This window comes from Xenopus tropicalis, chromosome 10 (assembly GCF_000004195.4).
Source record: "Xenopus tropicalis strain Nigerian chromosome 10, UCB_Xtro_10.0, whole genome shotgun sequence".
In the NCBI taxonomy this organism is placed as follows: domain Eukaryota; kingdom Metazoa; phylum Chordata; class Amphibia; order Anura; family Pipidae; genus Xenopus; species Xenopus tropicalis.
The window spans coordinates 46,163,714-46,176,208 of record NC_030686.2 but is presented as its reverse complement, the minus strand read 5'-3'; the positions used below and the strand labels follow the sequence as shown (position 1 = coordinate 46,176,208).

The window sequence follows — 12,495 nt, the reverse complement described above, 5'->3', positions numbered from 1 at the left end:
GAGTGAGCCAGTTTGTTAGGGTAGCCCCCTGGCAATAAGAAAATGACTATAATATAATGTGCCTGCCCAGGAGCAAGGGCTCCAAGAATCCCTGGAAAACTGAGTAAAATGGCAGTGCAAGGGCCCTAATATAAAGAGTGGTCCCCAAAATATTGACTCCCCAGTGAATAGGATTTACTTTGTTGTTTACGTATAGGGCTCCCATTAGGTCTTGCATCCCTTGGTGGTCCTGCCTAGCACTTCCCATTGGGTCTTGCATCCCTTGGTGGTCCTGCCTAGCACTTCCCATTGGGTCTTGCATCCCTTGGTGGTCCTGCCTAGCACTTCCCATTGGGTCTTGCATCCCTTGGTGGTCCTGCCTAGCACTTCCCATTGGGTCTTGCATCCCTTGGTGGTCCTGCCTAGCACTTCCCATTGGGTCTTGCATCCCTTGGTGGTCCTGCCTAGCACTTCCCATTGGGTCTTGCATCCCTTGGTGGTCCTGCCTAGCACCGCCTCCCTATGTACATTCCCTACAGTAGGTGGCACTATCAATATAATCCTCCCTTTCCTACTATTTCATATTGTTCCTCCAAATACCCCAAATAAATTCTATTTGTAAGTTCTCTAGCTGCTCCATATTCCCTTTCCTCCTAAACCTCCAGATAACCACTGACAGATCTATCATCCAGCACTGCCCTATGTGAACCCCCATCTTCTACCCATTTGGCACATGTGCCGATTGTATAATAAGGGAGTAGCCCCTCAACAGTTTGGCAGCAGGCTGAGGGTTAAAACAATGTACCCTGAAGCTGGCACACTAGCCATGTGACTGGGGTGCCTTTGTAGAAGATGAGCCTCAGCTGCTAGATTATATAAACCTTTTCTTCCTAGCGAATACATGACATGAAAAGCCAGCTATTCCTCTCTATAATCCCTTCTATTATCTCCTGCTTTCCAATGAAAATCCCATTGCTCACACACATGAATCTGTTTGCCACTCTGAAGCCCCGAATCAATGTCATTTAATTGTCGGAATTGCCCATATAACTGTCAGTTCTGGCTTCCATCTGTCTGGCGGAATTCGCAAAGTCCTTATCGCATCTGAGCAGCAGTGCAGCGAGACCCTTGTGGGGCCTTCCACCCAACAGGAGGAGAGGATAGAAAGGCACCGCGCTGTATGACAGACAGCTGGAACGCTAGGGTGGAACTAGAAAGCCCTTCCATGGCGGCTAACACTAGTGCGGATAAAAGGCAAGCCTATTTACATACAGCAACACGACGCCCCCTACTTTCACTGCACAATACTCACCCCTCCATCGGATCCCCCAAGAGAGAGGCCGGCCTCGGCTAATCTGGTAGGGAGGAACAGAATCATGCCTTTAATAAAATGACTGCTCAAAACTGCATCAGCACATAAAAACATGGCCATTCAGCAGCGGTTCGTAGAACACCCTATATATCACCCTAATTACTGTCTGGGAATAAACCCAAGAGCAGATACTTGGCATACAAATACACCTGTCTCTATGGCACCCCCATGGGAGGCACTTACAATTGTATGTTAGACTGGAGAGAACTAAACCCCAAATTGTTAGGTACCACCCCCCATTAACTCCTACCATAGCCATCTTGTCCTACTGTCAACATTTGCCCTACTGTAGCCATGTACCCTACTGCCATCTTATCCAGTGGTCCATCCTACAGTCTCCATCTTGCTCTCTGTCTTGTCCTACTATTGCAATCTTGCTCTGTCTTAATTATCTTGTCCTACTTTCACCATTTTGCCCTACTGTAGCCATGTACCCTACTGCCATCTTGTCCAACGGTCCCATCCTCCGGTCTTGCTCTCCGTCTCAGCCCTACCGCCTCCGTCTCAGCCCTACCGCCTCCGTCTCAGCCCTACCGCCTCCGTCACGCTTTATGATCTGTCTCACTTTACCATCTACTACTCAATCCTGACCCCACCAATCTGTACTGACCCTTTTTCTATCTTGCTGCATTTTCCCCAGGTCTTCCCCACATCAAATAAATCAGAGCACATGCAAAAAACAGTAATTACCAAAGTATTTACCACACAAGCATCCCGATCTGGGCAGTACAAAAGATTCTGGGATCCAGCAGAAAGATGGCGGCATGATGATCTACACTAAAGAACCTTGGGCTGGCAGCGCTGGCCCTGGGCGCTTGTTGTGCTTAAACAGGCTAAACTGCCTGAGGCATATGATTCCATTATCAGAAAGGCAATTCAGTAGTAACTGGGTTTATGCATTTGGGTTGCAGCCTCGTACCTGCGCATCTTCTCAGCCTCCTGGAGCGTTATAACCGAGTCGGTCACGGCTCGTCCGCATTTCCTCGGCGTGCAAGCTGTAAAGAGAATCAGTATGCGTATCAGGTGCGCAGCTACGTTATAATGCCGAGAAAACTTCCAGACACAGAAAAGGGCAGAAAAAGTAAAAAAACACGTTTAATTTCATTAGAACTGGAACGTGCTCAACACTTCCCAGACATTCCCACAGACTGACTGGGGCTTATTATTGCTCCAGTTATTTTATTGATTTCCCGGAACACAGGCTAATTCTCTATACATATTAAAGGAATGCATGGGGTTGGCTGAGGGGAGAGTAGATGCAATGCCGGCCCAGGGAGGGATGTAAAGACTTACAAGAAACACAAAGAAATAAGTGAAAGCACAATTTTATCCTTCTCAAACCCCAATTTTATGTAAAGGTCACTAGAAAGTGACTACACAGCAGCAAAACAATATGACCCTTTATACTCTCTGCATAGCACTGTCTGGTTTTTACCCAGTTTTCACTAATTTTGGCACTTTTGTTTTTATACAGGATTTGAAGTGGGTGGTTATATACGTTTGCCGGTTCCAGAAGGCTAAACTCTATGAGTGAGAGCAGCTTGGGCTAATCTATAGGAAGACCCAGGAGCACAGGGAAAGGGAAGGCCGAGAGCCATACAAACACTTGTATAAGCCACACAACATGCAACGGGATCTCTAAAAGCCTATTACCATTGCTGATGTACTAGGTGGGAATCTCATTACGGTTCTATAATCCTAGCAGCGTGCTGTGTGTTCTGACTCTCGAGTGCCCTGGAGTCTCTGGAGTTTCAAGACTGCGCCACAGATTTGCCAGTTTGGGTTCCTAACTGTTCTGTTCCATTTTGCCATACTGTCCCTATATTGGTATAATGCTATCACTTTGTGCTACTTTCACTATAAAGCCCTACTGTTGCCATCTTGTCCTACCATGGTCATACTGTCACTGACACCACTGTCGCCATCATGTCCTACTACCGCCATCTTGACCTATGGGCTCCATCTCACCTTATGGCCACCAACTTGCCCTACTTACTTCAAGCTGCCATTCTTTCATTTTTATTTCTTCCGTCTTGCCCTGTGGCTTCTGTCATGACTTATGGTTTTCATCTTGCCTTATGTCTAGCTATATGGCCTCCATACCCCAGTAAGGTATCCAACTTTCCCTACTGTCTACTTTTTTCCTTATGATCTTTTTCTGGTCTCCATTTCACTTTAATCTTTCCGCCTCCCCCTACTGTTCCATCTCTTCTCATTGTCACTGTCTTGCCTTATTATCATCCTGCCCACTCTTGCTACCTATCCTATATAGACTTGAAGGACTTTTCTACAAATAAAACACACAGTATTGTTCCCTTTTGTGTTTTTTGATTATGAAGTGGATTTTGGGGGGGTTCTAGTGCGGCAAACTTATATGGTAGATGTATTGCACTACTGGGCAGGCTTGAGAAAGAGCAGGATAAGGCCTGCAATGACCTTATATAATTTTCCTATATTGCTCACTATAGAAAACCCTAGGAAAAAGTGTAACTGTGTTTGTGATTTTTTTTGTCATTGTTGTATACAACTCGTACTCTCTTCCTACCAGCAAATGTTGCAGTGCAGGTCCCTACTGTGTGTAGGAAATGGGTCATTGCTATTGGGACGGCGTTGAACACAATGTACCTATACACCATGTAACTATGGAGCTGTGCAACTGGGGGCAGCAGGTATTTGCTGACAGATGGCAAAGTTCTAGTACGTGTGCAGAAATATAAATATACAAATAAAGGTTCTGATTTGGTGCACTGTACTAACTGTAAATTGATTTTGTGCATCTCTCAACCCCACTCCTTGTTCCCCCAAACCTACCCAGGCTGTGCCCCAATCTAACAAACAAACCCTAAATCATTATGGGAGTCCGTACCACAAATCTGAGAAATACCAATGCAGTTGCCACTTTACACTTTGATAAACACTTCTCTGAAAACATTTTCAGCCTGAAATGTGTTCGTCTTTCTGGTACTTTCATAAATCCCTTACTAATTCTGTATGAAAACCCCTTCCCTCCTGTTTTCAGCAGCCTGTGTGTGTGTCGGTAATGCAGGGGTTAAGCATAACAGACTAATGACTAATCAACAATCCACTTCATTGTTTTTCTGCATGTGTAAAACCAATGCTTCGACAGCGCCCCACAGTGGCGTGTGGTAGAATTACAATCTAATATGCTGAAAGTCAAAAAACAGTAGGGGGTAATTTTTTGTATTGTGTAAGTAACTGCAAGCCTCTGGGCTCATTTTCAGAACACAGGGATCTGCGCCTGGCACCTTGGATAGAGTCTTGGTTAAGTAGGTCCCCATCCAAGAAGAGCGGCCGAGTGGAGACACATAGAGCCCCACTGCCCCCAATTGCACAACGTTCAGCCAGGTCAGGACGCTGCTCTGCACAAAGCTAAATTTTTCACCCGGTGTTGGGGCAGAGAGCAGCAATCCCCTGGGTGCAAGTGCTTGTTAACTGAGCACTAAGGGCTGCCCTATTGCACTTGCACCCTGGGCATTAGTAAACGACCCTTAATATCTGTTTAAAAATCAGTCAGGTATCTATTACACAGGTTAGAAAATCCCTATGGGCCAAGACCACATCGGTGGTCCCAACAGGTCTCCTCGGGACTCCGTCATGATCCAATCTTTGTCCTGGGGGCAATAAGGGTGGGCAAAATCAGGTAAAGAGCCACACGTTGGCAACCTCCCCAATGTGGCACAGCATATGGGTGGGCAAAATCAGGTAAAGAGCCACACGTTGGCAACCTCCCCAATGTGGCACAGCATATGGGTGGGCAAAATCAGGTAAAGAGCCACACGTTGGCAACCTCCCCAATGTGGCCCAGCATATGGGTGGGCAAAATCAGGTAAAGAGCCACACGTTGGCAACCTCCCCAATGTGGCCCAGCATATAGGTGGGCAAAATCAGGTAAAGAGCCACACGTTGGCAAGCTCCCCAATGTGGCACAGTATATGGGTGGGCAAAATCAGGTAAAGAGCCACACGTTGGCAACCTCCCCAATGTGGCCCAGCATATGGGTGGGCAAAATCAGGTAAAGAGCCACACGTTGGACACCTCCCCAATGTGGCCCAGCATATAGGTGGGCAAAATCAGGTAAAGAGCCACACGTTGGACACCTCCCCAATGTGGCCCAGTATATGGGTGGGCAAAATCAGGTAAAGAACCACACGTTGGACACCTCCCCAATGTGGCCCAGCATATGGGTGGGCAAAATCAGGTAAAGAGCCACACGTTGGACACCTCCCCAATGTGGCCCAGCATATGGGTGGGCAAAATCAGGTAAAGAGCCACACGTTGGCAAACTCCCCAATGTGGCCCAGTATATGGGTGGGCAAAATCAGGTAAAGAGCCGCACGTTGGCAACCTCCCCAATGTGGAGTACAGTATTTGCGCTGCTCTCTAGTCAGTTCTCATGGGGGAAGAGTGATTTGTAGCCCAGAGATCTGCATACAGAGACAGCCAGAGACATTCAGGCACAGACAGCTCTTTATCTGTGTATTTCTGACATCTCCGGGGTGCAGCAGATTCTCTAGCTGAGCTGTCACGCAGGTGTGAGACGCTCCGTAACGCCTGGCCGGATTCACAGCCCCTCTGCGCCGGCATCTAGATGGCAATAAGCATTGGTGCGTGCCCTGTGCCTCGGAGGCGGCTTCCCGCGTGTGTATTTCATGCAGGGGACAGATGGGGTTGGTGGGGCAGCGAGACTACTTACAGCAGGGGGTGCCACTGAAACTGAACGGGGGGCTGCTGAATTAACACTTAATTCCTAAAATGCACGGTGTCCCTCCCACCCTTCTGCTTCTCATATAAAGGGGACATTAGGCCGTTCTGCCTGGCCGCTGTGCTAATACTGGCTCGGTTCAGTGCCCCCCCCCAGCAGCTGCTGTTTATAATACCTACACAATGAACGGCAATGGAATCCTGTCTGTAAATAAAAGGTGACAGCCAGACGTACCTGAGCAGTTCCACAGCTGGCCTTTAGCAGAACAAACACTGACTGCCACTATATGTGCCTCGTTCTGTTCTCTGCTTTTGACTCTTGAGATAATATAGTTGGATCCGTTCTCCTCCAGGCCTTTTCTTTACACAGCTTGTGCAGTACAATTTCCTTACTGCCTCTGACTGGCGCCTGTGTTTGCCAACTGGATGGGTATTACATGATCTCTATGTACTTTCCTGAAAGCATTAAATGCTAATCTATTTACTGGAAGCCAAAACCTACAGATATATTATTGTAATGATTTCCTGTCAGGGGCGATTTAAAGTCTTCATCGGTTCTTCGGAGGGAAAATTATTTTCCTTTTATCAGTCAGACAAAGGGGGGGGGGGGGGGGGGGCTTGGGACGATGCTGCAGCCATGATACTGTATGGAGATAGTGGAGGCCCTGCCATAGCCACAGCACAGGTATCCAGGTGGTTTATTGAGCTTCAACCTACTCCCTGCTTCAATATTCTAAAGGTGGCCATACACAATCAGATCTGCTCATTTGGTGAGGTCAGCAGACTAGCAGATCTTCTCCCGATATGCCCACCCAATTACAACTGAAGGCATAGGTGCAGTAGGGCCGAGGACCACATCAACGAGATGATGTGGCCCCTGATCCGATGCAAAATCAAACCTGCCGGATTGAGATCTGGCCAATAGTAAGCCAGATAGGCCCATCGGGGATGCCCATACACAGGCAGATGAACTGCTGAATCAGACTGAAGGGCCCAAATCAGCAGCTGAAATCTGCCCGTGTATGGCCAAACTTTAGTGTAGCCGCTAGTGGCCAAGCTGTGCGATTACTTCTACAGAACAGATAAGCCAGAAGGGGAACGGAGACAGCAGATATCTGCCCCTAAGCAAGAGCAAAGAATAATCTGGAAACTGTGCTCCCAATTGTATGGGTTGTGCCTAGTAAAGCCCAGCTATGGCAATGCCCTCAGCAGTCAATTTAAGAATCTGTTAGATCAGGGTTGGGCAAACTATGGCCCATTGGCCTCTTTAATCCAGCCTGCCGACTCCGGCCTCCTTAAAAGAATGATGGGCCCTGATTGGTTATGCCCCGTGTGTGCATGTGACGTCAGCACGCATGGGGCGCAACTGTATAAAAGGATGCAGCGGGGAGCGGGGGACAGAAACAGCCAAGGACGGAGGATGCTGGGGGGAGCTGGAGGGAGGATTTTGAGGAGAAGCTGAAGGATGCTGGGGAGTGGAGCTGAAGGATGCTGGGGAGTGGAGCTGGAGGATGCTGGGGAGTGGAGCTGGAGGATGCTGGGCAGTGGAGCTGGAGGATGCTGGGCAGTGGAGCTGGAGGATGCTGGGGAGTGGTGCTGGAGGATGCTGGGGAGTGGTGCTGGAGGATGCTGGGGAGTGGTGCTGGAGGATGCTGGGGAGTGGTGCTGGAGGATGCTGGGGAGTGGAGCTGGAGGATGCTGGGGAGTGGAGCTGGAGGATGCTGGGGAGTGGAACTGAAGGATGCTGGGGAGTGGAGCTGAAGGATGCTGGGGAGTGGAGCTGAAGGATGCTGGGGAGTGGTGCTGAAGGATGCTGGGGAGTGGTGCTGAAGGATGCTGGGGAGTGGTGCTGAAGGATGCTGGGGAGTGGTGCTGAAGGATGCTGGGGAGTGGAGCTGAAGGATGCTGGGGAGTGGTGCTGAAGGATGCTGGGGAGTGGTGCTGAAGGATGCTGGGGAGTGGAGCTGAAGGATGCTGGGTGGGATGCTGGTGGGGAGTTGAGAGGCCTGTGATTTTTGATGGCAGCCCTGGGCGTAACGCTGGCCCCGCCCATCTGTAAGTCAATGTGGCCCCTGAGCCAAAAAGTTTGCCCACCCCTGTATTAGTGATGGCTCCCATTGCATACACATAGACCAAGTGTTGCCCCACTGAAGAACCCTTAGATGCCCAGTAATGGGCCAACCATACATAAGGTCACCCTGCTATATATTCAGGAGTATCCAGGACAGTAAATAATAATTTCCCCCCACCCTCTCACTAAAATAGCATTTGGGCCCTGCACTGGAGCCGGAGGACCAAGCCCTCAGTTTGGGGACCTATAATCTAATGATATATTCCCATTAATGGCTTCCTTTCCCAGACACAACGAACCGCTCCTGCCGGGAAAGGGTCAGTCATGTGGAACTGCCTGGCTTCACCGGAGAAAGTCATTGTTCCATTAAAGTCAGTAGGGAGAACGCTTTACAAGAGCAGGGGCGCCACCTACTGACAGGCAAAGGGCATAACAGGTACAAGTCTCTGCGCCACAATGTTAAAGGGGAACTCCATCCAAACACCACTTAATTTCAAGCAATAAACATCAATTAGAAAATATGCAGCTTTTTCCAGAGCCCCTTGTTCTATAAGCAGAAGGTTTTGGGATTGGTGAGTTGCATAAGGCCAGTGTAGTTCTGGGTCTGTATAGAATCATCTGTGATGTATATATCCATTCCCTGCTTCCATATATTACTGCTCATTATATCCTCGGCCTGTGCATCTATATATTTAGGGAAATACACATATTATATATATATAGTTTTTTTGCATTGGTCCCCGAAGGTTCTGCACAAGATGGCAGCAGAGTAAAACAATGGCAATGGGGCCCAACCTGCTCACAGTGTTTAAAGGGGAAATCTGGCTTATGAACCAAAGTTTGTTAAAGAGCCCCTTACAACACAGAAACCCATTATATACCTATCACTGTAATCTGTTTCCTCAAAAATGTTATTTGAGTCCCAAAGTAGTCAGATCAGCAGGGGATCACAGGGGTTTCTGTGTTGTAAGGGGCTCTCTAACAAACGTTGGTTCATAAGCCGGAGTTCCCCTTTAAAAACTGAGCAGGTTGGGCCCCACTGCCATTGTTTTCACCAATGCAAAAAAAAAATAATATATATATATATATATATTTTCCTAAATATATAAATGCACTGATCAAGGATATAATGAGCAGTAATATATGGAAGCATGGGATGGATATATACATCACAGGTGATTCTATACGGACCCAGAACTACACTGGCCTTATGCAACTCACCAATCCCAAAACCTTGTGCTTATAGAACATGGCTTGTTTTATTAGCCAATCACAATGCAAATGTTCTCCCATAAGGCATCGCTTTCCAATAGGTACTTGATGAACTACCCAGCATGCATAGGAACAGCTTATTAACCAACACAGCTGACTTCTTAATGATCTTTCTACTTCAACCGGCAACCCTGCGCTTACAGGAAATTGGCTCCTTAATTACCGCAACGAGGAGAAGATGTATCAGTAGCTCGTTACTGTGTAACCCGGTGGCACCACTTCCATTCACCTTAACGAGACTTGATTTTATTTCAAGTATTCAGCCAATAAATACAGAATAAGGCTCCTTGTATTCTGCCTCATTAATACACACCCCCACGTGTCACTTTTATTTTACTGGGGGGGGGGCGGGGGGGGGGATGGACATCATTTCTGGAAAAATAATCTAATTACAACTGCAATTCTGACCAAAGTGAGATTTTCTTCTTATAAAATGCCCCCAGATATAAGTGGGGGGAGGGGGTTGATATTTTTCTTCTTTTCATTTAAAGGCTACTGCATAGTGAAACATTTCCAGCTTTTCTAACAAAGACTTTATTCTAATGATGAATCGTGTCATTTATATGTAAATGTGTCCCATTAGAGACGTGCAGTGATTATACGCGGTGGCGTTTATAGGGCCGAGGAGACGCTTATTTCAGAAGGCGCATAGTTTCTCCTTAAGGAGGACGTTATTTCTACCGGACTCGTTTTGGAGAGTAGAACGGGCGAAATAAGCATTTTCCCATTTCTCATGATAATTAGAGCAATGAGGCCAACCAGGCACGGCAATCGCGGCTGCTTCCACTGATAGGAATAAACACCAATAATAAGTCTTCCTGGGCGTATATTAAAGGACAAGTAAAGGACAAACATTATTCAACTGAAGTTTCAGCCCCTCCTTCCTTCAAACTGCACAACGGAATCCTACCCCACCCAGTGGCACAGAAGCAAACAATGCCCGCTCTTTATGAATCCCAGTCTGGGCCTGGTTACTATATTTTAAAAAGAAACTTACTAACCAGGGTGACCTGGGTGGGTGGTCCAATAAGAGAAGGGGCAAGGGGTTGATATAAATGGGGGGGGGGCATAATGCAAATGTACAGATCAGAGATGCAAAGGGGTGAGTGTATAAAGTGGGAGGGCCAAAAGCAGAATAAAAGATTCACAGGTTTATGGGCAAATATATTGAGATTTGCAGTAATGGCCTCAGCACTGGCTAAGCCAGTAAAATAGCAGCTGGGGGGCAACCTTATTTGCACTGTACAGCAGAGCTTGGCCCAGTAGTACTGCCACCCAAGCCAAAACTATGAAGCCCCCCTTTACTACAAGGCTGCCCTCCAGCTGACAAGCACTTGCTTGCTTCCCTTGCACCAGTCTGACCTTTGCCCTCCCACTATTGGGCTCCAGGCACGAACCTACCCCTAGTTCGGGCCCTGCTGGTCCCCCATGGGGGTGTAACTGACAGCAGCGGGCACAACACCTGCAGAAAGAGGTACACTGCAGGCAAAAAGGGCACGTATTGGTGGCTATCTTTTGCACTTTGTATTCTGTCCTCCTCTGGTTACCCAGCCCTATAATATTTTAGATATATTGTCACCACAAAGTAACCCAGTTTAATTCATCGCTTACTATGTAAGACAATCTTTAATATAAATAAACTTTCAGAGCAAGTGTATAATTACTAATAAGGCAGAAGAATAACCAATAAAAAATACCCATTCTTGTCTAGCTTGTGCTTGGCTTCGATGCAGACGGCCCTTTCACGTGGGACCCAAATAAAGCTGTTATGCGCCTCAGGCCCCGGGCCTTACTACATCAGCAAAATTACAATTTACAGATTGTAAACAAGATTATTATGGAAATGATCGGCTCACCCAACCTCTCAAATGATCTTAAATTAAACTGGGTGTCAGCCTGGCAAGCCAAAATAATTGGTTTAGAAGTAATTATGTGATTACTACTCTTTATTGCAAATATTATTTACAGTGTATTAATTGGGGTTTATTGGGGAACCAATTCTGGATCCCATCTAGCAGGCGAAGATTTCCTGATCTTTTTTCCCATATAAATACAATTTAAGACGGCGACTCAAAACTCCTAATTGGATAAATAAGCCCATCAGTAACGGTTTGAATCTGATAGTAGCACAGGGCACAGACACACACTGTAAGGCTAATGTCCCACGGGCCAGATATTTGCCCACCGCGGGCCACTCCAAAATGCCTTTGCATTGCTTCGGCTTTGCCAAGTTGTGCAAAATTTCCTCCTAAAGGCAATGTCAGAAAGTCGAAATAATGCATAGAGTGGTTAGTTGCCGGTGGTAGCAGAGATCTATCGCGGGCAACTAACTCACTCCATGGGGCATTATATTGCCTTAAGGTAGTCACTCATGGGCAGATCTGCCCATTTGGCCAGCCACATGCTGAGCCAATATATATGGGAATTTGTGTGCAATGGGCAGGATTACCCAATCTTGGCACCAAACTGAAGCTTGTGCAGGTACAGTCGGCTATTCCTATTTTAATAAGCGTTGGGCAATAGAAGTGAAAGCCGCGCTACGTGACTAACAGCCAGTACTACTGCCCTTATACATACAGGAACTCTTTCAATAAACACCATAATGCTGCCCTATGAGTTCTTATTGCCAGAAAGGCTACAGGGAACATAGAGAAATGTAGGACAACCATGGGCTGCCCTTTACACGCGGCTCTAGCTGCCGTCTCATGACGCACAACTTTGTTTACAAGACAGGGTGGCACCCAAGTCACCCAGAACTTACCTTCAAACTGCTTGAGGCTCTCGTAATCCTGCGAGCAGGGCACATGGAAGAACCTCTGCGCAACGGCATCTCGCTGCGCTGCCAACACCTCAGTCACACTGTCGTCGGTGATCAGCTCTCCCCAGAGATAGTAGCCAGCCATAAGGCCCAGGGTCACTCCAAATACCCCCCATATCAGCAGGCTCTTCCAGCTGGTGCGCCCTCGGCTCTTCTTAGGGCTGCAGGGATAGAAGGGTTACTATTAGAGAAAATGGCACCGGCCTCGCCAACTGCGTTCTACCAAAAGGAGCTTTGGCCTTGATTGGCTCCTGTGGGATC

The 12,495-nt window shown here is 47.5% G+C and overlaps 1 protein-coding gene across 3 annotated transcripts in view; it reads right to left on the bottom strand.

Moving 5' to 3' along the window:
* ogfod3 (2-oxoglutarate and iron-dependent oxygenase domain containing 3) overlaps positions 1–12,495 on the bottom strand; it is a 123,008-nt gene that overhangs the window by 109,231 nt on the left and 1,282 nt on the right. For all 3 annotated transcript variants that reach the window (XR_004220603.1, NM_001011105.1, XM_012971704.3), the window contains 3 exon segments: positions 12,178–12,395; positions 2,271–2,346; positions 1,292–1,334 (listed from right to left, as the gene is read on the bottom strand). Coding sequence is in view for 2 of the 3 variants with exons in the window: in NM_001011105.1 (NP_001011105.1) it covers positions 1,292–1,334; positions 2,271–2,346; positions 12,178–12,395 (337 nt within the window). In the remaining variant the exon portion in view is untranslated.